At 50.1% G+C, this 25,898-nt stretch overlaps 6 protein-coding genes across 6 annotated transcripts; 2 read left to right on the top strand and 4 right to left on the bottom strand.

The window, feature by feature from the left end:
* Positions 1 to 12: 12 nt before the first annotated feature.
* Positions 13 to 4,362, bottom strand: KRP23_11671 (DExH-box ATP-dependent RNA helicase DExH11; the record flags this gene model as incomplete). Its single annotated transcript, XM_067882239.1, has 1 exon — positions 13 to 4,362. One exon carries the CDS (start codon positions 4,360 to 4,362, stop codon positions 13 to 15), a length of 4,350 nt encoding a protein of 1,449 aa, XP_067740508.1.
* A 113-nt stretch (positions 4,363 to 4,475) lies between these two features.
* KRP23_11670 (CDK-activating kinase assembly factor MAT1) lies at positions 4,476 to 5,655 on the top strand (the record flags this gene model as incomplete). Its single annotated transcript, XM_067882238.1, has 4 exons — positions 4,476 to 4,603; positions 4,690 to 4,845; positions 4,930 to 5,003; positions 5,069 to 5,655. 4 exons carry the CDS (start codon positions 4,476 to 4,478, stop codon positions 5,653 to 5,655), a joined length of 945 nt encoding a protein of 314 aa, XP_067740507.1.
* A 1,248-nt stretch (positions 5,656 to 6,903) lies between these two features.
* On the bottom strand, positions 6,904 to 9,510 carry KRP23_11669 (uncharacterized protein; the record flags this gene model as incomplete). The annotated part of the gene is made up of 1 exon (XM_067882237.1): positions 6,904 to 9,510. The coding sequence occupies one exon, from the start codon at positions 9,508 to 9,510 to the stop codon at positions 6,904 to 6,906; it is 2,607 nt and encodes an 868-aa protein (XP_067740506.1).
* A 363-nt stretch (positions 9,511 to 9,873) lies between these two features.
* KRP23_11668 (uncharacterized protein) lies at positions 9,874 to 10,248 on the bottom strand (the record flags this gene model as incomplete). The annotated part of the gene is made up of 1 exon (XM_067895932.1): positions 9,874 to 10,248. The coding sequence occupies one exon, from the start codon at positions 10,246 to 10,248 to the stop codon at positions 9,874 to 9,876; it is 375 nt and encodes a 124-aa protein (XP_067740505.1).
* A 10,378-nt stretch (positions 10,249 to 20,626) lies between these two features.
* KRP23_11667 (uncharacterized protein) lies at positions 20,627 to 23,101 on the top strand (the record flags this gene model as incomplete). Its single annotated transcript, XM_067882236.1, has 2 exons — positions 20,627 to 21,002; positions 21,066 to 23,101. The coding sequence occupies 2 exons, from the start codon at positions 20,627 to 20,629 to the stop codon at positions 23,099 to 23,101; spliced, it is 2,412 nt and encodes an 803-aa protein (XP_067740504.1).
* Positions 23,102 to 24,170: 1,069 nt separating this feature from the next.
* Positions 24,171 to 24,545, bottom strand: KRP23_11666 (uncharacterized protein; the record flags this gene model as incomplete). Its single annotated transcript, XM_067895931.1, has 1 exon — positions 24,171 to 24,545. The coding sequence occupies one exon, from the start codon at positions 24,543 to 24,545 to the stop codon at positions 24,171 to 24,173; it is 375 nt and encodes a 124-aa protein (XP_067740503.1).
* Between the last annotated feature and the right edge of the window lie 1,353 nt (positions 24,546 to 25,898).

The raw sequence follows: 25,898 nt of genomic DNA, 5'->3' as shown, positions 1-25,898 counted from the left end.
TCACCCCTCCGACTAGGACAGGTACAAGCTGCTGGCGAACACAACGTCGCGCTTGATCGATTCGGAGGCGACCTCCATCTTGCGGTAGAGCTGTGGGTCACCAATAACGCGCGCAGCATTGCGCACTTCACGGCAAACTTCGTCAAGGCGCGTGATGCAGCGCACGATCGAGCCTTCCTGGACGTCTGTCAGCTCGCACAGTTGCTTGAACGGCATGCCACGCGCCCACTCGTACACGACCTCCATCAAGCCGAAGTTGAGAGCGCCCTTGCAGTAAACAGCGGGGTCGATTTCAAGATGCTGCTCCAACTGGATGAGACCGAGCGACTCGGCAATGTTCTTGACCACCTCGCGCGTGCTCTCCAACGTGGGGGTGAGTGTGGGTTCGGATTGCGATTTCTCTTGGAAGATGAGCGCGGAAAGCACCGCGACGATCTCTTCAGGCTCCAGATTGGCCAGCACGTTCTCGAAGATCATCTCGGTTAGCACCAGCTCTTCGCAGGTGTTGATCTCGCAGGCCACTCGTCCCTTAACCTGCACGACGCCATCGTCAGAGATGTACCCGAGTCGCTTCAATACACTTAGCCGCTGCTGGAAGTCAGGGAATAGCGAAAGCGAGTCATTTGACAGCTCTCGGGTCATTCGCACCAAATAGGCCTTCAATTTGAAGATCTTCTCCACCTTGCCCATGACACGCGACACCGACGGCGAGTCGGTTGCGCACGGGTGGCTGAGCACCATCGAGTACAGTTGTTGCCATTGAGTGTAGCCCGTTGCGACCTCGAGATCATTGACCTTGAGTTCGCCCATCAAGTCCACATATGCGATGGCTGCCTTTTGCGTTGTAGCGGCGTCCTTCTCGAGTTGCGTCAAGAAGTCAATGCTGCTCGCCAGTTCCTTCTTGGACGATGCAGTCACGAGGGTTTTGATGTTGACATTCGATGCCACAACGGATGTCACGCACTCGACGCAGCTTTCGGGAACTTCCAGCACGGCATACTTCCTTCCAAGCAGAGTGGCAGTCGACGGGGCGCTAAGCTCCGCATTTTCTTGGCTCTCTGACTTACCCTTCTTGCCCATTCGTCCAAACATTCGATCATCGTCGTCGTCCTTCTTGCTTCGAAGCATACGCCCACCACCAAGAAGGGCCTGATGACTCTTCTTACTAGCTGATCGGGGCTCTACCTTAGGAGGCTCGTACTCATCCGGACATAAAGTGATCACCATGATCGACTTGAACACTCCCTTGCGGCTTACATCAGTAGAATCTGAGCTTTGAAGCTCCGTTTCAAAAGAAAGCTTCGACCGGCTAGTTCCGCCCTCGCCTACGATGGTAGCGTTCGTGCGTACCACCAGCGCCAGTTGGTCAGATGAAAGGCCCTTCACGTTCAGGATAACAATGCGGCCTGGTGCAATGGCATTCTTGGCGGCTTGGATGTTGTTTGCTAGTAGCCATCTGGTCATTTTCTTCTCCAGGTCACGTTTGTCGCGCTTGAGCTGATAGAACTCCTGCATTTGTGCTAGTTCACCACTCGCCTCCAGGTGCGGGTAGTCGTCAACGAGAGACCGCTCGAGCTGCTGAAGTAGCGTCTTGCCCTTTTGAATCAATTTGGGGATGTTCTTCGAGGCAAGCGCCTTTTGAGTGTGGAATTCCGAGAAGGAGCGCTTCATCATGTCCTCCACCGTCAACACCTCCACTCGCAAGAGGTTCAAAATCATGTTGTATGTCAGGCGGAACTGACTGGAAAGTGATGTCGCCTTTCCTGCCAACATTGTTCTCAGTGATGTCGGCTCAGGGACATCGTTCCAACACGCAATAATGACGGTGCCCACCGAGTCCAGACCACGACGACCAGCACGGCCAGCCATTTGTGTGTACTCGCCGGGCAATAGGTCTCGGAAGTTCTTGCCGTCGTGCTTTCGGGTACCATTAAACACAACCGTACGTGCCGGCATATTCACACCCATTGCAAACGTTTCCGTCGAGAAGAGAACCTTCACAAGACCGCGGCCGAACAGAATTTCAACCATCTCCTTGATGATCGGGAGCAAGCCGCCGTGGTGAACGCCGATACCGCGCTTGAGCATTTCTTTCATCATTAGCACTTGAGGCAGCTCACGGTCCGAACCCTGGAGTCGCTGCACGCTAGTCTCAAGGAAGAGATGGATTTCCGATCGCTCCGAGGGGGTGCTGAGGTCGAGCTTTGCCAACTTGCTGGCACTTTCCTCACAAAGTCGCTTACTGAAAGCAAATACCACCACTGGGAGCAACGACTTGTCCTTCAAAGTATTGATCAGCTTGGTCCATTCGCCCTGGTCACCTCCGGACGTGCGAATGCTGCGGGCGTTGGCACTACTACCACCACCCCGGGCAACAGCCCTGCCGCCTCGACCGCCTGCTTTTGATTTGTCCGAAACAGGAGAAAGTTTAGCCTTGGCTGCGCCGTGAGCATTTGGCAGGTATCCAGTGGTGGCGTCGTACAGCTTGAATAACTCCTTTCCAGCGTAGAGGAAGTGCTGAAGGGGGACGGGACGTTTGTACGTGGAAATCACGTGAATCTTCTGCTTTTTCGTGCGGCCGATCCAGTCGGAGAACTCCAAGTGGTTCGGCGTCGTTGCAGACAGGAACACCATACCGATGTGCTCGGGAAGCATGATGATGACTTCTTCCCACACCACGCCGCGTTCACTGTCGTTAATGTAGTGAATTTCATCGAAGATAACCCACTCGATATCGCGAATAATATCAGCACCGCGGTACAGCATTGATCGCAAAATCTCCGTCGTCATGACAAGACAGCTTGCATCCGGGTTGATGCTGACATCGCCTGTAATAAGTCCAACGTTATCCGGGCCAAACTTGGTGCGGAAGTCGCGATACTTCTGGTTCGACAGCGCCTTGATGGGCGATGTGTAGATCGTGCGAGTCATGTGCTTCTGAGACATCGCAATAGCATATTCTGCAACCACAGTCTTACCTGCGGAGGTGTGCGCTGCCACGAAAACACACTCGTGGCGCTCCAGATGAATGACACACTCCTTCTGAAACACATCCAGCTCGAACTCGTACTTCATGGCCATCTCCGGCACCTTCTCGTGGAAGTTGCGCACATCAACGCTGGCCATGCTGGCCCACTCCGAGGTCGGGCTTGTCCGCTTCTGTAACGTCAGAGAGGTCGAGACCGCGCCAGAATCCAGCAGGAACTCCAGCTCCGTCTCGGGGTCGTCACTGCTGCCATCACCAGAAGAAGTTTGCGCTTCGAGCGCAGTCTTCGTAGTGCTATCAGCTGCAGCCCCTGTGCCAACGCCTGTAGACTTGGTCTGCTCCTCAGCAGCTTCCCCCTCATCCTCCATCGAGAAGCCCAGCTCCATGAGCTCTCCATCCTCCTCCATCTCCCGCAGCAACTGATCCAGTCCCACCGTCGTATTTTCATCATTCTGCCGCATGGCGTCCGCCGCCTTCTCATCCAGCACTGCACTGCGGATCGCCGCGACATGGTCTTTATCCGCCACCGCTTCGAAGTACGGCTTCAGCAATGACTTGGGGTTCACGCCCACGATCTCCATCTGCGTCTCCTCCACCTCCTCCTGCCCCTGCATCTCAATCTTACGCACATCTTCCGCCGTCAAGCAGCCACTAATCCCCGGCACATCAAACACCAGCCTGTCCAGCAGCTCCTCGTCCACATGCTCCCCCAGCACCAGCAGGTTCCTCCTCTGCTCCTCTTCGTTCCTCAGCAGCTTCTCCATGGGCGTGAGCGGCTGCTCCGTCTGCTCCGCCTGCAGCTCTGCTAATGAGTCTCCTCCAGGACTGAAAGGCTTGTTGCTCATCTTGCCACGCGCGTACTCGTCCTGCTTGGTCAGCGCGCTGCTGAATCCTGCGTCTGCGCCGGTTCTGGACGCGTCTACCGGTCGAAACTCGTACGAGATGCTCAAAGGGTCCTTCACGATGGAGTCCCGGGTGGGGACGAGCTCCTGGCGCGGCGCAGACATGGGCATTTGCGCCAATAGACGGCTCTGTAGCACTGGAGTCTTGTTCCAACCGCGAGGGAACGGCCCCAGACGCTCCAGCGCGAACAGCGGGTGCGCCACGGCCTGCAGCTCCATCACCACAGTTGACTGCGCCCCGTAGGGCGACGTGAGGCGCGCGCGGGGCAGCAAAAATGGAGGCAAGGACGCGGGATCGGACTGTTTGTGGGGGATGATCACCACCGCCTCGGGAGCCAACGAGGACGCAGACGAGACGGAGAATTGGTCCAGGGCTGTATTAGATGAAGGAGAAGACGTGGACGAAGTGTCGGAGGCTGTGACTGCGTCATTGAGCCGCGAGAGCTCCGCTAAGACGCGCTCCACCGCCGCCATATTGCCCCGACGGGCCTTTTTGAGTGAAATTCCTCTTTGAGTGAAATTGCGATCCTGGATCCAGCATGAGGGATATTGGCCAATTGGAGGACGTGACTTGTTTTCTATCGAGAATGACAGCGGTGGACGATGCGGAGGAGCTGGCGCTGCGCTGCTGCGTATGCGGCACGTCGGCCGAGGACGACAGCAACTACCTCAACACCAAGATGAAGATGCTCATCTCGAAATGCGGTCACCGATTGTACGGCGTCTAAGGCGCGCGATACCAGGCAGGAAAACGTGACCTTCTAACGGGGAAAATGTGTCGTTTTTTCTTATTTGGGGCAGCTGTGATCACTGCATTAAGCGCGAGTTCCAGCACCAGCGAGAGATCGCGTGTCCTGCCTGCGAGAAGCCCGTGAAGAAGTCGCAGCTGCAGGACAAGACCATCGAGGAGCTCAACTTCGCCAAGGAGACGTCGGTGCGCAAGAAAGTGACCAAGGAGTAGGATGCGCGAGGGTTTGTTTGTTACTATTGAGAGGTGAATGCGTATGCTGACGGACGTATTTGTGATTCTTTATGTTGTAGTTATAATAAGACGGAGGACGACTTCGACACGCTGGACGAGTTCAATGACTTCTTGGAAACGCTGGAGAACCTCAGTACGGGGTCGAGATGCTGTGCCTAGGTAGAGAGACGCTGATGAATTTATTGGCTTTTGTTGTAGTTTTTGATCTCGTGTATGGGGACGACGTGGAGAAGGCTGCAGCCCAGAAGCAGTGGAAGCAGTACCGCCAGGAAAACGCCATTGCCATCGCGACGAACGACGCCAAGAAGGCGGACGAAGAGCGACGGATTGCGCAGCTCATTGCAGAGCAGCAGCGGCTGGCGGAAGAGCGGCGGCAGCTGCAGCAGCGCGAGGACTCGCAGTTTGAGGCGGATCTGGAACGTCAGAAGGCGCAGTTGATGGAGGTGGCGCTCGGAGAACGTGACGAGAGCGACGTCTCGAAGATGCGTGCTACCACGACGGCCGTTCCGATCGACCAGGCCGTCACGGCGGAGATGGAGGCAGCCATGATGGGCTTCCAGCCGGGAGTTATTGGCGGACCTCAGCCGGTTCCGGTCCCGGGAGGCAAACGCGGACCCAACTTTGGCGTCAACGAGTCCAAGAAGCTGCGTCGTCAGCAGCAGCTTGCAGGTGGATACGACCCTGATTTGCACTTCAAGCGCAACCGGAGCGAAGCCTGGTGCGGCATCTACTTCCACCCCATCGATAGAAAAAGTGAGGGCCCTACTCCGATGGAAATCTGCTAGAGGAACAATGGACAAGCTGCTACGCTTCAGGAGTATATCTATAACTAACAATTGATGAAGAAGCGAACGTTTATCACCTCAAGCAAATCTGGGCTTGCCTAGTTAAAATCAATGCGGTGATTGCAGATACTGACCAGCTTCACTGCCACTTCACCTGACGATAGATATCCCGTCCAGCATAGGCAAATATGATCTCAATGACGGCAACTGGCAGCGCTACGCGGGATGCTCAGCAAAGCCAGACGGCTCTTGAATGGAAGGCCTTCACAACCGAGCCACTCGTTGTGATGGCGATCCTCGAATCGGTACTTGACATTCCAATCACGCTCACATATCGTAGTCTCGCTCAGATTCATGCATTGAATTTTGAAGAAACCTCTGGTGGATTCGCCCCTCCCATTTGCTGCCTCCAGTAAAGACTGGATCCCATTCATGCTATCTCCAACTCGCAGCTTGCTCCGCGAAAAGTCAAGATCAATGTTAACGGCTCGAGATTGTGGACGAAATACAACCCCCACTCTTGCCAACAAGTTCTCCACTTGCTGGTCCACTTGCCGAAATATATCGTTCGGGGGTGCCGAGAAAGCTTGAGCACAGAGGGCCAACATGTCATTCTTGACGTTCACACGCAGAAACACAAGTCGGAACTTCGGCATTTCGCGCACTTCACCTGCGTCTCTTGCTGGAGCGCAGCATCGCCGCTGTCGTGACCGCTGCTCGCGGGGCAGCGAGAAATATTCGTCGCAATATGGTGCCCCACAGAGATTCTTAAGCGCATGCCACCAGAAGCATGGATTGCCACGCCATGAGTACGCTGGGCAGCGTGCTAGTAGACTTAAACAGCGAATTGCCACCAACTTATTGTGGGCGTCGTGAAGATCAGCATCACGACTTAGACGCGGGCGCTTCCTCTCAGCCTTGTGGTTGGTATCTTTGGGTCTAGGATTGGCGAAGCTGACAGCGATCCACGGAACAGGCAGCGAGCTTGAGTCGGGGAATTGATCAGTGGAGTCTTCACATGGCTCGAGGTATACGCTCCAGCCGCAGACGTTAGCAACCTGACGTTCCATCGCTCGTGAGGATCTCGCTTGTGATCTCGCCATGCAACGCCAGGTGAGGCAGTCTGGGACGAGGCAACTTTATGTGCCGCATTATCAATCAGCTGCGTGCTACTACAGCAGTATATTATAGTTGCCCTCCTAGTACCTAGTGTATATTGCGTCAAATTTGCTGCGAGCCGAGGACATGTCACTCCATTAGATCCAAGTCACTCTCGTCCACAGGGATTTTGTCCATTGTCGTCTCGTTGAGCTTGCCAGCAAGATCAGCAATGCGTTTAGGAATACCCTTCGTGGCTCTCAAAGCCGGGTGAGATGCAATAAGCTCCAGTTTGTCCGTCGAGTTGCTCGCGCGCGCGTGCTTCAGCTCTTCAACTCGAATAGGACGGCTCATGAGACTCACGAGCATCATCGTCGCGCTTTTCATGTCGAATTTCGACAGTGTATATAATCGTTCCCCGTGTCCACGGACAGCACCATCTGTGCAGATAGATGTCCTTGCTGTCAGCACAATCTTCAACGACGCGTTGTTCGTGAGTAGGTCAGACAGGAACGCGCGGAAACGGTCACGGCGGGCGTCGCTGCGCAATAGGTAGTCGCAACCATCCATAACCAGCAGCATTTGTTGACTGTTGTACTCGATTCGAGCTTTGTGCTGTTTAAGATGATCTGAGACCATGATCTCTAATCGACTTAGAACACGACACCTCCCGTTCGCGATATTAATATTCCGTCGCATCATACCCACGTGTTCATCCATTTCATCTTGAGCAAGCCTGGCAACTGAGAAGATGCGGACACCTCCTTCGGAAGTGATGCGTGGTCCAACGTAATTGGCCACTGCATGCGCCACCGCTGTTTTACCAATGCCTTCCTCGCCGCAAATGGTGACGAGGCGCGTAATGCGAGACTGCGTCATCATCAGGGCTAAGCAGATCTTGTACACCTCGACGGAACGGTTGCAAAATCCTTGACACATCGCTGGCAAGTCATCGAACCACAGCTTCGGGTACCGCTTCGATTTCATGGGCTCCAGGTTGACTGTGCCATTAGATTCGACGGCTGCTAATGGGAATATAATTTCCGAGTGGTCTCCATCCTCTGGAAGTAGCATGAACTTTTCAGCAACTGCCATAGGCCCTCGAATATTTGGTGACTTCGCGACCGATTGTTGCGCTATAGTGAAACTTGCGCCCACAGACTTGCCGGTAGCGAGTGCCAAGTAAAACGCACGCGTGAACTCAATAGCGGCATAATCTTCGATCTTCTGGTTAGTGCGGACTCCGATAACGTGTGGAATTCCGCATGATACAAATGCATACGCAAGCGGTGCTGAAGAGCACGCGGACACGAATACAAGTCGTAAAGTTGACTCGCCACCTCCACCTCCCGCTGAGAACAATTCTTGAAGGCCCTTGTGCGGGATTGGATGCACTAGCCCCATACCATCTTCAAAATATAAGTGATTCTCGTCGCCGTGGCCAGAGAAATGGAGCGCTCGGCAGCCAAGAGTAACCATCGCCCTGAATGTGTCCGTGTTTGCAAACTTCGCTACCACGCTGATTTGCCGCGGGCATTGGTAGACCCTAGATAGTGTGCCAGGCCCATTGTTGCCAGATGCATCGCCCATTGTAGCTGGACGCTTGGCGAACTTGGAGGCTTCAATCAAACTCTTCTGCAAAATCGAGTATTCGCGCTTGACGTCCAATTCAGCGATAGGGTGGTATTTGCCGTGGATATCCTTTCCAACCAATGGCGCCGAGAACAGCACGCCCAGCGTATACTCTTGAAAATTCGGTCCCTGTTGCGATTTATCTTGCGACTCGGCCAGTATAGCAGTCTGATTGCCCTTCGTTCCTTCCTGCGCTCCTCGCACGTGCGGGTCTTCCACGACATACCCAAGCAGCACATTGCCTTGACGCGACGACAAGAGCGTGATCTTCTGTCCGTCCACGAGTTTGTACTTTTTATTCTTCTGCACCTGCTTTCCGTCGATCCGAATCCCATTCGTGCTCTTGTCGGTGATGAAAACCGCGTGTCGATGAGTCTCCGGGTCCAGCGCCGTCTCAATGATGCAGTGCGTGCGACTGAGCTTCACGGGGTCCACGCCCGACGTTTTCTTATTAAAGATCTCCGTATAGTCATCTCTCCCAAGCGTCACTCGCGGCGTCAGCATCTCCACTTCAATGCGATACAGCGCCTTCTTCTCCAGCTCGTTCTTCTGGAAAGCCGTGACCGCTCTGTCCACCTCCGGGTGCAGTACAAGCCGCATGAGACACATGGACGGACTGTCCTCCAGTGTCTGCGTGCACTCCTGCGTGTTTTGCTGCGAGATGCTCATGGCCTCCAGCAGGTTCTGCGAGTCCTCTCGCATGACCTCAAACTGCTCCTCCCGTTTATCAAACGAATCTCTTCCCAAGCTGCTGGACGTCACTGGCTCCTGCAGCGCATAGGGCGACACCCGCGAGCGCTTATTGGGCAGCGCGTTCATCTCTGGCTCCTGCTCGGGGTCCCGCGCGCTGCGCACACCCCAGGACGACGCCAAGGTGGACGCAGACGAAACAGACGAGAAGCTGTTGCCGCCCGGGCGCGAGCCCGACGTGAACATCTGCAAGACGGTGGGCGAGTTGGAGGCCGCGCGCAAGGCCGGGGAGCCGCCCAACGCGCCGGGCGGCGCACGCGTTAGGGCTGGACAGAGGCCTCCGATAGCCTCGACGCGGCGCTTGCGGCTTCCGGTGGCGTCGACGCCGTCTACGAAGGGCCGCAGTGGCGCAGCGTAGCGGCCTTCGTCCCCCATAGGCGTTGGTTTCCTCTGGATGGATAATGCCCTGAAAAAGGAAACTGCGCTGAATGGGACGATCGGATTGGCTGAAATCAAAGTTTGCAGTTGGCCATACAATTTCCGCCAAGTTGAAGAGAAATGGCTACATGACTGATGCCTACATGCACGTTTTGGAGCGAGTGACATTTGGCGACGCTTTCGAGCAAAGAGGACACTTGCAGATAACATTCGCAGCGGCTATTTTCGTGGTGGCCTCGAACAAAAGAACGTGTTTATCGCGAATGTATTGCGAAGGAAAGTTTGGAACTCACGATACGATACTGCAGCAGTTCTCTATAGTTTGTTCCAGCTGAACACAATTAAGCCCGTTGAACTCACTTATGATAAGCGGCTAACGTAGGCTTGGTACTCATTGAAAATACGCCGGTACGTTTGGACCTTGTCCAGGTCCAAGGCGTTGTACACCTGGGTGGGGGTGATATTCAATTGCCACCACTTGTAAAACGCGGTTGAACGAGCACTCTCAAGCTTCATCATGTCATCCAACTTGGACAGGTCCAAGGTTCGTTCTTCATCGGTATGGGTTCTCAGTCGCAGAAATCGCTTGTCGTGGACGGCTTGGATGGATTCAACCTGGCCAGGCGAAGCTAACGCCGAGGTGGTGATTTGGTTCGTGACTGTAGCCGAGAGTACGTGAGCGCTTCCAACCAAAATGGTTGCGGTGACGGCCAACAGGATGGAGGGGACGCGCATTGTTTTGACGTTTTAGTCAGTCGAAAGTGAGGACTGGAGGAAGGCTTGTGCGCTGCAATGCAAATTGAGAAGTGAGCAAAATCGTCCTCACAATATGAGGACGATTCTGAGGCTTACAATGACAAACACATCTCGGAAATTATCGTGACTCAACGAGCAAGCATGCACCGCTACGTTATCCCTCGTTGATTGCTAAAAACCGGCGTTTGCCCCTGACGGCAGCACGACCACCGATTAAATTAAAAAGTTGGAGAACGCAGTGTCTCGTTAAATGTATGCACCCTTCGTTGCGGTAGCTTATAGAACGAAAGCTGATGCCCTAGTGATACATATCCTTTATTTCGGTAACAAATTGCTATTAGCAAGTATGGCTGATTGTGCAGTACACGAAAGTACTTCCGTGTAGCTCAAAAGTTCATACTGATGCATGACGTAACCCTGCCCAAAATCCTTGGCACGCGGTCATGGGGAAGCTCGTGTTCGCAGACGCCGGTTTAAGGCATTAAAATGCCTGAACAAGCTTTTAAAGGTTTGGCCTGATCTTGAAAGCCAGGGGTGGTTGTGCGCTCGACACAGAGCCGTGACTAAAACTGTGGCCATATACAGTACAGTATTAGTCACGGCACAAACTCGTGGCGAATCGCAATGATGCTAACTTGTACTAAATGATACCTGAGTTGCTGTAATACATTGCTATAAAAATCTCCGACATGAAAGCGATCTACCGTGTCCAGCTTTTGAAGGACTTTAAGCAGCTTCTCATCATTGATGAGAATATACGAAGAGGCCTTAAGATAAGATACAAGATAAGATAAGGCACATGCTCCGTCGTGAGACATTTAGTAGCAGAAATCGTTCGGCTTTCACTAATTTCCTACCAGTATTACTTGCTTTTTGTAAGGGCCCTTATTCTAGGCTGGGATGATCTTGGGCTTTGATGCCCTCAATTGGCTCCACAACAATGGCCTTCTAGAGCCTTACAGACACCTAGGCGCACCGAAATGACACCCACGGATGCGCAACGATATCTTCTTGGCAGGGAGGGGGGCTTAGCAAGTTACACCTACCTACTCAGGACGCGCTACAAGGCTCAGGACGCTCCGAGCCTCCGAGTGCGGAAACCATTTGTGACCCGGTTTTGGTCGGTACTGCACTTTCCCAGATGGAGCACGCAGCTTTCGAAGGTCTTATACATGAAGCTGCTTCTCATCAAGATAAGGGAGCATACACATCACCGCGTGCTATCTTCTCTGGGAAAGCATTCCACAAGCAACAAAAACAAGAGGGCCAAGAAACATTGGTTGGTTGGTACAAGACTGCTACCAAGACTGGCTTAAACCATAAACCTTATTAATCTCATGTATTTGGGATGAAGTCCCCCCACACACACCCACCTCCTATAATGGAGCGATTCCCGCAGCTATTCTGGGATGCCAAAACATAGGTTTAGCTGGTGCGCACAGATTTAGAAAATAGTACGTGCCCACCCGCAGCATTTGTTCCGCATCTATTATAATATGAGTTACGAGGGCAACGACGAGAGCAGTGTGCTCATTCTGATGCTTGCACTCACCACCGAAGGCCAGAGAGAGAAACGTGATCGTCAGCGCGGCCAACACTACCTCACGAGAGCCGATCTTCACCCCGAGCCACGATATGGAACGGCATGGGAGGCGATGTACGGCGCTGGAAATGACAGAGCGTTTATCACCATGACTGGATTTGATGTTAGCTGCTTCCACTACTTCCTTTTGCACTTTGAGCTCAGGTAGGGTGCAAACAGGCAATGACATGAGTTGGCATCTTCATTTTCACCTAACGCTAGAGGAGTGTGGGATGCTGTCGAGTGGCTGTCCTCTTCATTGCTCAAAGCTCTTTCTTCGCCAACGTCGTTCTCCATAGACACCTTTTCTTCGATCCGGCGCTGGATCTGGCGGGCCACCCGGGCATTTTCAGGGCACCTTGGATCCCCCATTGGCTTCTTGACGTTGAGCAACGCTTGAAATGTCTTCTTGAGCGACACCAGTTCGCGCTCTGCGCGATTAGTTTCGACCGCATAGTCTTCATAGCTGTTCCGCACTGACTCCCATTCCCGTCGGCAGAACATCACTAATGAATTCCAGGAGGGCGTCCACATTCTAGGAGCTGTAATTCTCGACACCTGCGACCCTCCCGCGCGTTGTCATGATGCTTGCGCATGGTGATAACAGCTCAAAGGCTTGAATAGGTTCTTCTACGCGCCTCCAAGTTGAGAATTTCCAGCTCCTGCTCGCTCCACTGCTGTCGCCCGGCCTCTGTGTCCACCTCCGCATCCGTGGTGGGCAGTCTGGAGTCTTGAGCTTGATGCGGGACAGACCTTGATGCGGAAAAAGAGTGTGGCTTGTTAGTTGAAGTTATTAATATTGACAGGTATAGCGCTTAAAAGAGGTCATTTTATTCATGTTCGAAGGTTTATTCCTCCAAAACCCAGATCCATGATCTGAAAGAGGGGGGGGGGGGGGGGGGCTCTTTCAGATTTTGAGTCTGAACCGCTGCCTTTAATCACTTGAAGAATAAAATGGTTTTTCTTTGTATAGTGTAGGGCAAATCTTGGATTCAAATGACTGCGGGAATCGCTCCAATCATGCTATATACCCTTATTTGTTTTTTTACGAGAAGTATGCATAAGTTTTCGAAATGGTTAAGTTTACGTTTTGGAATAATCAGACCTTGACGCAAGTTCAGGGTCGGTCAGCAACTGCGTTTACGAACAGTCATGATACGATTAAAAAGCCGGCAACGCAAAACTCGGCATGCAACAGTGGCACATCTTCAACTTCATACTAAACTAAATATTTTTTGCCAATAGATTCCAGGATTTTTTTTTAAATACCAATCACAGAACTTATATAAATGAATGGCTCAGACAAAACAAGCTGGGTTAAATCACTGCATTCCACAGCACGCCTCGTCGTAAGTAGAAGACCTACACCATGAAGGAGAAGCAAGGCGCCGTCCTGCTCGTGCGGGACGTAGGCGTGGAGGAGGCAGCGAACATCCTCGGCTACTCACGAGGCTCCGTTTTCAGCAGGAGCAAGCTAGCCGAGATCCTCTTAGGCTTCCATGGCCCGAAGACCTCCAAGACTCTCAAGGGGTAGGGACGCAAGGAGATATTTCCGAGCGTCTCTGTCGTTGTCACCTTCATAAGGATGTGAGGCGCGACGAGAAGGTATTGTTTGGTTGATTCATTTTGACAATTGTTTTCACTTTTAACCTTTATTATCCAATGAGCATACTCGTACGCACCAAAGCGTACAGACAGGCTCAACTTAAAAAAAAGTTTGACTAAACCGGCAACGAACGTTCAAAATAAACCCGACCTTGTTCAAGCAGAGATAGCGTTTAACTCGGCATTTATTATTTTTGCGCTCGATTTGGTCAAGACGTCATGCTACAGCTACATGTTGGAGATCGGGTATATGGTAAAAGCAAACAACATACTGGGAAGGAAGGTGTTGTGCTTCGTGGTCTAAAAGAGCGGTGACAGCACAAGTATGAGGTGGAATGGTCCACAGGGGTCGTCGATATCGTCGCAGGACGGTCTATCAGCGTTCAGAGAGCAGCCCAAGCTAGTAATACGATCTTATCCAGTGAGTACAACGGCCAACGGTGTCGTTCGTGGACCTGTTGAATTCGACAGGCGGCACGGCTTTTGGATTTTCGTCTCCAAGTAACGATGAGGAAGATGAAGAGGACGGTGGTCATCGAGACAAAGGCTTCGGCACTGTTACTGATGCCGAACGCGATCAAGCTGTTGAAGCCCTCGGTCGTTGCTGGGAGCCATGCGACACTGTGTTAATCGATACAGCTTGCCACATTCCACCTCGTAGCACTTCATATCTTTGGCCTCGTCACTTGCAACTCGATGAGCGTCCGATTATCCAATTTTTTTTTATCTCATGCATCCTATGAGTACTGTTGCAGACACACTACGACATACAAGTACCAAGCTGATCGCGGGGTCACATCAAGACCTCGGTAAGGGAGACTTCTTTCGATGACTTAGAATTCGATTTGCAATGGCATATGAACCACGACGTGGACCAACTGCAGTATATTGGGAAACAGACTCAAAGGAAGGTCTAACCTACACCCCTGCGAATTTCGGTGGCAGACTTCACATGAGCAGGCATCGCTTTCAACAGATTATGTACGCGCTCACGTTCACAGACAACACTACGTCAGATAACCTGTGGATGCTGATCAGGTCAATTGTACTTGGGTTCAACGACCAACGAACAAAGTATGTTTCACCTGGGAATATGTTTTGTGTCTGTCGATGAATGTATGAGCGCGTGGAAGGGAAGCCAAATACACTCATGACGGGCTACCACATAAAACCAAAATTACCCGGAAGCCAGAGGGTCTTGGAACGGAGCTAAAATCCCTTGCCGATGGAGAGAGAGGTGTAATGCTGGGGCTTCAGCTTGTTGAGGGGTCTGCTATGCAGCGTCAAAAGCGGTATAATGCTCAATTTGGAGAAGGCACGTCCGTCATACTGCGACTCCTAGAACGATACAAGGGCAATGGCAGAACGGTGGTAGCCGACAGTGCATTCGCATCGGTCAAGACTCTCGTCCAATTGGAAACATTGCATGGTTTATTCTTCATGGGAATCGTCAAAACGGCAACGAAGCAGTATCCGAAAGCAACTCTCGCCTCTTGGGCTGCAACGGCACCCGAGCGTGGAGCATACAAGGTACTTTCCAGCACAACAGATTCTGGAACGAAGATGTACGCCTCGTGCTGGGCTGACAAGAAGGAACAAATTCTTATTTCAAATAGGGGTACGACGTTGCCTAGTGCTGACAGTGTGCGAGTGAGGCACCGGGCTGTGGCCCGTGATGGAAAAGTCGAAACTGTGCGGTATGAAAAGCGGATTCCACGTCCGCAAATGGTCGAATTATTTTTTCGCCATTTTCCACGATCGATGTTCACGATCATCTTTGACAGGGTTCATTTAGCAATTGAACGGAAATGAATAACGATAAATAAGGTACACAAATTGTTTGGTACCATTCTCGGCATGGTAGTTGTTGACTCTTGTCAATTTTACGCTACGAGCCCACAGAGAATACCCTACTGGGGGGGAGCTGTGATTGACTTAAACGAGTTTGCCTCGCGTCTTTCTTACCAACTCATTTTCAACGAGTTCAACATGGCTCGATTTACAAGACTACATATACAAGACAACGACGATTATTCGGAAGGGGTAAGTAGGTTTAGTATCGGGATCTCTACATTGCGAGCTAATTAGCCGTACTTGTGCTCTGTAGTATCGCCACGTACTCAAACCCTTCATACACCTCCCTCGGTACGCTGCAACCCGCCAGGCAGGCAGGAGAGTGCAGCGCCAGTGCGGCGTCTGCAAGACCTACGCATCTTACTATTGCGTAGCATGCTCCAACTTGGCTCACAGAGTGTACTTCGGTGTGTGTGGACCAAGATCGCGGCGCAAGTGCTACAATATCCATCTTGCATCTGTGGATTGAGCTCCTTCAACTTGACCCTTCTTTAACAGGCATATGTTTTTCAATACAAATTTCTATATTAAACTAATTGATCTCGCGCCTACAGGTAGGATCGTACCCATGCTACCCGTGCGTTTTCGGCCTGGATAATAAAGGTTAGCGATTGTGTTTTTATTTGATTTTACACTGTTGTTCTTTAGGTTATTTTAAGGTATGATATTATGGACCGGATGTGCGCAGAGGACCCTGCATATGTTACCGAGTACATCGACAGCAGGAACTCTGGTGTCCTTGCGTTGGAGCGTCTCTGCCAGCGCCTGGCCAATCGACATGCTATTTAGTTATGTGATTATACCAAAGACAAAAGGTTTGGCATGTTTTTTACTTACTTTACAGGCACGGGTTTTCATCACAGAAACCCCTATGTGCCCAGAAAATGCTGGACGAGCTCCAGATGGTCCTGGCGGAGTTCGTCCTGTCATTTTAGTCACAGCACACCCAGTACCAGAGTGGTGGTATACTCGATGTTGGTGAGACTGGTGTGGCGGGGTCGATGAAACCTTTTCCTTCCAGGGGGGTCCGTATAGCGCGCTCCAAGAACTCCTCCTCTAGGATTGAAGGGGGAAGACTTGTAGGAGTCAACAAGTATCCAAGATCTCACCGCGAAGCGAAACGCTGCGTTCTTGGTGGCGTGGGCACCTTGCAGAATCCTTGCCGACTCGTTTGTCTTTGACTAAACGGCACTTCACCGAGCTTGTGGTCTTGAAGGTGTGCCGAGTGTACACTCGCTTTAGGATGCACCCTCAACGACAGAAAGGCAGAGTGTAGTCTGGATTTCACACCCAGAGTATCGGAAATCCAGGATGCACCTTTACCCAGGATGCACCCCAAATACCAATAGCCAACAAATACAGAGTTATATACAATACAAATAGCCTCCACTTATTCTTATCGATCTTTGGACGGTGGGTCACTCGCTAGGCTCACTCGAGTCTTATAGTTCAGACACCTAGTCAGTCTGAACACTCTTATAAAATGAGCACCACTCTCAATTAAGAGATAAACTATCAATTACTATAGTCAGTCGATACACACAGCAGTTAAACAATCAATTTAGGGGACACTGCTAATCAGTCAGGGGAATATGAAATGGGCAAACACCAGCACGCTAGCGACCCAACTAGAATATGAAATAGGTGGGCCAACCCAGAGTGCCGGAGCGCCTCTGGTCACCACCTAACTGGACTTGATGTTATGAGGTGGAGATGCCACAGACGACACGTCCTTAATGGTCGTAGCGCCCTTTGTTGTACCGCGGTCGTTGTCTCGGGTTTTCCGGATTTCCGTCGGCAGGCTTGGCCGAATTTACTTGCGCAGTACGGGGTAAAACAAACTCTGTTGTTGGCTGTAGGCCTTAAACTATTAATTCCTTCTAGATCCTGGCTCTGGGTGATTTATCTTGAGTTCACTATGGCTTGAGTCAAGTTGGCTTCGCTTCAGTATGGTCTGGGTACATTGTCTTCGGAGCTTCAAAAGTGTCGACTCGACAGTTCTGCTAGATTCTTTGGTGACAGTTCAATTGCATTTCACTTGATGACGTATCACTGTCTTCAAAGTCAGTAGTCAGTGGTCAACCGTCAAGATTCTGGTGTTCTGGAGTCAGGAGTTTGGATTCAGGATGTACTTGACATCCAGACTCTTGGGGCTTCCAGCGCACGACTTGCTTGATCCTTCGTCCTGGCGAGAAAAATTCTGCAGCAGTTGCTTTTGTGATCGGTGAAGTTGATAATGTACCTGTTGTTGCGGCGGTCGCGAGGTGTTATAGGACCTTTAATGTCACTGCAGATGACACCGACGATACGGTTGATCGGCGCGTTCCGTCCAGAATCTTTATGCGACTGTTTGTTCCGAACTTGTTTGCCTTGCGAACAGAGTAGGCACACAGGTTGCTCATGATCTATCACCGAAATACCACTTACTTCTCACAAACGGACAGTCAACTGCGAACGTCGCTTAGAGTCTGAAGTCGTAATAGTTAGATTCAAATTGGTGCTCCAAATTTTTGTTATAGTTAAATCAAGATACATACCTGGTTCGCCTTATTTTGAGCCCGGATGGAAACCATCGCTACAAGTGCTGACTTCGCTGCATGAACAATGAACAATTGCACTTCACACACATACCTCGAGAACGAACCATGTGCTTCATCGTCTAATGAAGGAAGGTGCAGTTATCGACCAAATAGCCGTGTGAAAGCTCCCTGAGGCTGGCGGCGCCAGTACGCTGGCCGCGTATGCCTACTCCTCGCACCGATAATGACACAGATACACTTCACCGTGGGACCTGATATCTTACGGGAGCTGGTCCACAATCTGCCGTTCTACGTCATCACCCTAGCAAAGCGGTGGAATTTTTTCAATCAGAAAAATATCGACCAGGCTGGTGTGGTAGTACCGTGGTTTATGAAAGGGGGCAAAATGCCCCTTTCATTCCAACTTATTGGTCTAGCCCTGCTAAATCCGTCTTCCTTTAACTATCCAGAAAAGTCTGCTTCAACGCGAGTACCGTCGTTTATGAAAGGGGGCCAAATGCCCTCTTTCGTCGCTTAACATCTCGACAGCAAAGTTTGATTGAGTGACTACCACACGTTCACGAATGGTTTATAACAATACAGTTGGCGCCAGCGCGGGTTCCGCAACACTATAAAAGATTTTATCGACGCCTAGCTGCGGTTTATCCAACAACGTTTAGGCTACAAGCACATCAGACAGAGAGCAACCTTCTTTTTTTTAATGCCAAAGCACAACGCAGCCTAAGATCGATTCCCGCAGGATTTATCGCACATATTTCTATCACCAAGAGCCGAAACTACCGCAAATTTTGTACGTGCAAGTAGTGTTTCCTCTATTTTGTGTAATCCGTTGTTGGGATCGCGCATTGACTTCCGTGGTGCAACTTGTTAGTCGATGAGTGTCTAAGGAAAAGGGCAATTCGTTGCAGAGCCGACTCCTGTTGGTAGGGAGGTGGTCCGAGAAAGTACAAGGTGAACGCACATCTAGTCACCTACAAGTAAGACAAGTTTAATAGGTTTTCCCTTGGAAAGTGTGTTACCGCGACCATCGTCGAAATGTTTGCGGGTATAGCACGGCAATTCACGGGGTGGTGGCACCGGTAGTTGAATTAGCTACCACAGTTCACGTAGTTTGGACTGAATTCTGAGTAACAAAGCTTCAATAGAAATAATCGCAGGAAGCTCGTCTTGTAAGTGAAGTATTGGAGTACTTACATAGTACCAAATTCCTCGATAAGTATTTGCGCAAAAGTACACGTAGAGACAACAGGTTAAAACTTGAATTCTGCGCCTAGGAAACGAATGCATTGAGAGCCAGCGACAACAGTCCTCCTGATAGTCAAAATTTATAGTTCCGCACGTGCCTTCATCGTTTCAAATGAAAATGCTCACAACAGCTCGCGGCCAAATCCACCAAACATCTCCGTTTCAATGAGAAACGTCAACGTTGCTTCACACAAAAATAGTTCTGCCCAAAAATCCGCTCGCCGCGGTCGCCTGGACGGATGAAACCAGTCAATAAAACTTGTTTTCGAGGACTCATGACTACCCCCACCAGCTTAGGCGACCCAACTGCGGGTTTGGCTTCGGGGTACGTATTCCGTGCTTCTTACTTTTGTGCCTTCCAGTTTTCTGATAGCATTTCCTTTCTGGATGATGGTTGCAGAGACGTACATGTAGTCGTGCCAGTTGTGTCTGAATCACCGGTCGAAATACAACTGAAACGAACACGTATGCATAGTAGCACTACCGACGCAGGGAGTGAGACCGCTACAAAATTGAGAATCAATTTGGACAAGCACCGGAAAGCTGTTTTAAGTCCGCATAGGATATCAGGTAAATGAATTGCTTGCTTGTCTGCTATTCGGTGAGCACTACGACTAACAGTCTAAAAACGTAATTGTAATCTTTCAGCTGCCTTCAAACTCAACGCGGAATTGTCGCTGCGGGTATCTTTCGCAGTGATTGTGTCATCGATCATTCAGACACGTGACCAAGCGTACGATCCATCCCATGCCTACGACAAGAAATGGCTCTTTTTTCCAGATTGGTACTATCTTGGCGGGCTCAGTTACTGTGCCATCATGGTCGTGTTCTCCATGGCGTTCAATGTTGGGGGGACAATTCGGGAAGTTTGTCAGGGCTTTTGTGGTGTTGGTGTTGCTCTCCTGTACAATTACGTGTTGTTTGCGTTTATCGAGGTGGAGCGATTCGACAGCCAATCTGAAGACCCGTACAAAAACTACTATAAGATCGACAAGGCCTTGAACTCCACCTCTTACTGGGTGAATGTACCCGACCTGATCGCAACACTGCCCTGGATTGTCTTATTTACCGTCGCAGTTATGGTCTTGCCGTTCCAGTGCAACACGCGCAAATATGCAGTAGGAACCAATGTTTACTTCAGTGAGTATTCTACGTACAAGAACGAAATGGCAGTCCAATCAGACTAATAATCGTTGTGCCTAACTGGGTATGCAGCTCTGACAATTATCAATCCCGCCAATCCTTTGAATTCTGGTCAGCTCAAAAGAGTTGACGATGAACTTTTTGACACGAGCAACATTTTGCGCAACCTACGCATTTTTGCTGTCGTCGGATTGCTTGGCGCGTTGATATCGGTGGTAACCATGTGCCTCCCATACCCGATCTTGTAAGTTGCAAGGCTTCATGTATTCAGAGTATGAACATCAGTATTAACGACGTCTCTGCTTTTAAACTATTCAGTGCGATCGCGCGTTTACGTGAAGACTCCGAGGCAGTTGCTGCAGAGTTACTGGAGCTTCTTAATATCATCATGGACTCATACTGCTTCAAGAGCAAAAATGTCGAGAATATGGAATTTCTCAAGCTTCGACTCGGGCGCAAATTTGACAATGCTGAGGCACGTTACCGCCGAATGGTGGCACTGCTTGATGATGCGTGGTGGGAGCAGTGCTTTGGGCTTCACTACGTACTCAAGTTCAATCGAGTGATGAGTCGTAACTACGTGAAGCTGGCTGGCTCACTTATTGCAGACCTTCGCACACTCAGCTATGCTATGAAACTCGAGGAGTATGGACGCTTGCATATGACGTACATGGCCATTCTGAAGCGTGAAATGTACATCATACAGACGCGGTCGAATGATCTGCTGAACGAAATTTCGCATGAAGTCCATGCCTTATCTTCACGTAAGTACTTTGAATGAGTAATTCACTTGTGGCAGACACTAATTGCGTTTCTTTCCGTGACAGACCTTGATCTCAAGTCACTTGGGGCCTTAGAAAATCAAGTAGAAATGACGCTGTACAAGTATCGAAAGGTACAGAACCGAACTCTGCGCAAGGAAAAGGTTACACCCGAGGAAGTGGCAGGAAATGTGCCGCTCAACCTTTTCCTTTTCTCGCTGAACTCATTCTGTAGCACGCTTGTCAACTTCCAGCAGTCCTACAACAACAAAACGTACACCGATCCACACCGGGTTCGATCCTTTGTGCGAACGTCCCTGAAAGCATTCGTGGATCGTGCCTACTATATGGACCCAACACTGTGGGTAAATGCGCTGAAAGTTACCGTTGCGATCATGGCAGGAGTGGCGTTTTGCGTGGGTGTCTTTGGCTATAGCGCGTCAACAGCCACAACCATCGCATACATTTTAGGCGGCCACCTTGGAAGCTCGTTTCGCACGACAGTGAATCGTGTGGGTGGTGTGGTTGCTGGAAGTGTCGTTCCCTCGGTCTTCAAGTTTTTCTTTGTGCAAATGTGCGACCCTGAGTACTTGGGGGTCGTACTATCCGACATTGTGATGTTCATTTGGGTAGGCATGTGTATGTACGTGTTCTTTGGACGAGGCTACGGTTCCTACAGCGGCATGGTGGCTGCTTTTGTTGCATCCGACACCCTACTGCGTCAAACCGATATTTGCTACTCAAACGGGTCAGACAGTTCCAGCTCCATAGCAATCGCCTCCTACTCGAGTCTCGCCCAAACTTCCGTGGCTGTCCTCATATTCATATCCGTGGAAACATTTATTTTCCCGAGGAGTGCTATTACTTTACTTCGCCACAGCATATTGGACACCCTGAAGCTGCACCAAAAAGCTTTCGACCTACTGTTTGGGCATCATCTATCCAGCTCAGTTGAGATGGATGAAGCAACCATGGCAGAAGTTCGTCGTCTGCTAGTGGTGGAAATCCCAGCCAAAACTGAATCACAACGCCAATTACTTGTAGAAGCACAGGCTGAACCATTATTATGGAGACCCTACTTTTCTGCTGAAAAGTACAAGCGCGTGCTCGAAGTTTCGCATCGTCTACTGAACAACAACTACCTTCTCTTCAAGTTGCTCCGCTGGTTTCACTTTCGTGTGATGCAGAACCGGGTGAAGCTGAATCCTGCCGACATTCGCAACGAAGCCCAAGAAAGTGACATTGACGACAACGTGGATAGTCATGCCAAGTGGAAGCTATCGAGTAGGCATTTCCAGTCTCTTGTGCGCGACAACTTTGAAACCATGGAGATGATCTTCAGCGACACGTTTCGTTATGCAGATCCAGACGAAACAGCTATATTCCTGCAAATGAAAGAAGCTTTTCGGCTGGCAGACAAAGACTGCAGTGGAGAGCTGAGCTCGGACGATGTAGCTGCACTGCTTGGAACAGTTTTCGCGCAGTCTGGGACTGTAAAAGAGGAAGCAGTCTACAAGTATGTTCAGGAGTTTATGAACATAGTTGGGAAACCTGGTTGCACTACAATATCCTTCGAGGAGTTCATGGATGCGATTGAGCATGGACTGAAACTGGAAGTGGAGGTGTATCGAAAAGTGAAGCCAAGAGTGTCTGCACTCCTATCGGATATTGTACCACAAACTGTCAAGCTGAAGATACAGAATACAAAAGGATCCACAGAAACCCACCAGGATGCTGTTTCTCGTGAATATTTATCAGAGAAGACGGAGGAATCGCGGCCAGGTACAATCATTGAAGTAGCAGCTGTTGTCGTGTCGTCTTGTGTATCTCGAGACCAGGAAGACCACGTAACTAGCATTTTCATATCCGAAAACGCATCTGTTTTCATTCGACGGGAGTACGATATCTTGAACATTGAAGACTTCTCTACTTCCGAGGTCGTTGCACACATGAAAGGTGCATACGTGGAGTGGCTTCTCACAGACAAGCGCTACGAGCGTACTTCTATGGAGGAGCAGCTGTTACTCAACTGTCTGGTGAGTGGCGCAGAGAGTGTTGCCAAGAGCCTTTCAAGGTTAGAAGAAATTGCCATGTCATCCTAGATCGCCAACCAGACAATTTATACTCGAAAAACAAATCTACTGTATAAAGTTCTTAAATCTCTTCTAGCTCAGATGGTTTGCAACCCGTTCAGACTCCTTCACCACGCATTGCATTAGGAATCGCTCCTCAATAGACCTCTTCTTACAGCGCTTATCCGTAACCAATCACTCGGTGGCTGAACAGTATCCCTGACAGAGAAATCGTCCGCTTCGATGTCACACCCGGGCCACAGTTGAGACGATAAAACAAGGCACTATTTTATAACGCCAGATTGAGCGAAAAGATTATGTATCATCTTGAAAACGCCATCGGAACTAAGTTACCCAGCACAGGTCGTGTCTGCCAGGCGAAAGGCCCCTTTCATCTGCATGAAAGCCGCGGTATGGTCTGGGTTTGAGTGCCAAAACGTGTTTCCATATACCTGAAGTCGAAACGATCACAAAGAGAGGAAAGAAACAAAAACAACACAAGTCGCTTGTTGCGACTTGTGTGTGTGACTATTCGTGTCTTCGCCAGAGCTCAGACCATCGTACGTATCGCGAGTATCGGATAAACTCAAAGCTATACAACCCTGCTTACTGTCCTTGTCAAATCATGATACTTCGAAGTACTTCGTTGGAGAGCAGCTTCATATCGCTCAGCATCTGATGCAAAATTTCCAATTTCACTACCGAGAAAACGAACAGGTTCGGCTTGAGTATTACCCAGAAGACGTTTTTGCTTTACAACTGTGCTTGGTATGTATCCAAAATATGTTTTGTACTTCAGTCAATTGTTGGTGAATAGGGCATTTGTAGATATTCTAATGTCGGTACAACTTTCAAATTCGACAGTTTACCTACAGTGTGGTGATTTACATCAAGCCATTCACATTATGGGAGGCGCAAGTTTCGATACTTAGTCTACCTAATAATGGGCTTTAATAATGAAGTCATTCGGCATCTCTTAATTATTACAATTTGAAGAAAGCGTTTGGTCATCACGGATCTATTGCAATGTTTGAAATCTACGACACTGCGGCAGTTCTCCAGAGTTTGTTCCAGCTGAACACAATTAAGCCCGTCGAACTCACTTATTTATGTGCTGAATGTAGGCTTGGTACTCGTGGAAAAGGCGGCCGTATTTTGGGTCCTTGATCGTTGCCAAGGCCGCGTGCAGCTGGGCGGGGGTGATTTTCGATTGCCACCACTTGTAGAACGCGGTTGAACGAACACTCTCAACCTTCATCATGTCATCCAACTTGGACGTTTCGAAAGATCGCTCTTCATTGGCATGGGTTCTCAGTCGCAGAAATCGCTTGTCGTGGCCGGCTTGGATGGATTCAACCTGGTCAGGCGAAACTAACGCCGAGGTGGCGACTTGAGTGGCTGGGGCCGAGCGTACGCGAGCGCTTCCAACCAAAATGGTTGCGGTGATAGCCAACAGGATGGAGGAGACGCGCATCGCTTTGAAGTTTTGGTCAATCGGAACCGTGAGAACTGGAGTGTGGTCTTGTGCGCCGCAATGCAAATTGCGAAGTGAGCAGCAGCGAGAATTATCGTCGTCACAATAGCAAGCACATCTCGAGAATTATCGTGGCTCAAATAATAAAGAGGCCTGGTCATCAGTGCTTGCGTGAATTGTGCAACTTGGTCGAGTCAAGTGCACCGAGCAAAAAAAGTCAAGTCTGGCTTGACTCGCCCGGTCATGAATCATGATCCATGATTGCACTGCACAATTCACGCAAACAGTGATGTCGGTGTCGGTGGTACGACGTATTACGTGTAATACGTATGCCGGATATACAAAAAAATATGTCACAGAATATTGCTTCCTACCCAATTCTCGTGCGTTGCCCGTCCGGATATTATTAAAACAGGTATACTATCTGAATAACACCTCCTGTATAATAATTATCTACTACTAACGATAGTATTATACTGTAGCAACTCTCGTACTAAGCGCTAAATCATGAATTGCCCATTCCAAAGTCGTGTTTCAAGCACCACAGTGGCACTTCTAGAAAGTGCCAAAGCGTGCTCGGGTATCATATCTGGTGGAAGACAAGTCGTACGAATGAGAGTCGAAAGTGCCAAAAAAAAATCTGCAAAGCCTAATAGTACACGTAAAGCATTCACTATGCTTATAATATCCGGAGCTTCCCGGCAAAGCACGGCATTAGCATGCATAATCTTTTCGGGTATTGGTAGTAAGCTTACAATAAATAGTACCAGAATTAAAATATGTACGTCAATATCACGAGGCATACGTTTCATACACTAGACTTCTGACAATCGCTTGTGTCGAGCATTCGTACGACAGTTTGACGACAGTGATATCATTGGTCAAAAGTATCCGGCAAGCGCGACAAAACTGAAGCAGAGCGTTCAAGTAAGTGCATTTATGCCTGGCGTCTTCTCTTCCTCTGTCTAAATGCTCAATTGCGAGCGTTGTTGCTCTGTTCGTGTTCTGTCTCTCGAACTAGACGAAGCATTGTGGTCATCTTGAGTTGTGTTAACCGACGAGAGCGACGAGAAGAGCTAATCGGCAGACCGTTCACCCCAGTAATACGCAGCATCGCTGCCTGCTGTACAGTCATAGATAGGTGGTTGCGCTCCAGTCTCGCGTTCAATTGCTGCAGAAATGTGCTCCATCATAATTCGCCACTCTGAATAGGATTGCCGCTTTCTGCGCAAGAATGAAGGCGAGTACGTGACGTACACGATGGTGATATCCGCCGCCACAGCCATCCAAGCTGAAGAAACGGCGAAGATCAAGATCAAGAAGTTCACCGGTGGAAGTGCGCGCGACTGGCTC

The sequence above is a fragment of the Phytophthora ramorum genome (genome assembly GCF_020800215.1).
Source record: "Phytophthora ramorum isolate Pr-102 chromosome Unknown Phyram_PR-102_s0012, whole genome shotgun sequence".
NCBI lineage: Eukaryota > Oomycota > Peronosporomycetes > Peronosporales > Peronosporaceae > Phytophthora > Phytophthora ramorum.
This window is presented reverse-complemented; position numbering and strand designations above follow the sequence as displayed.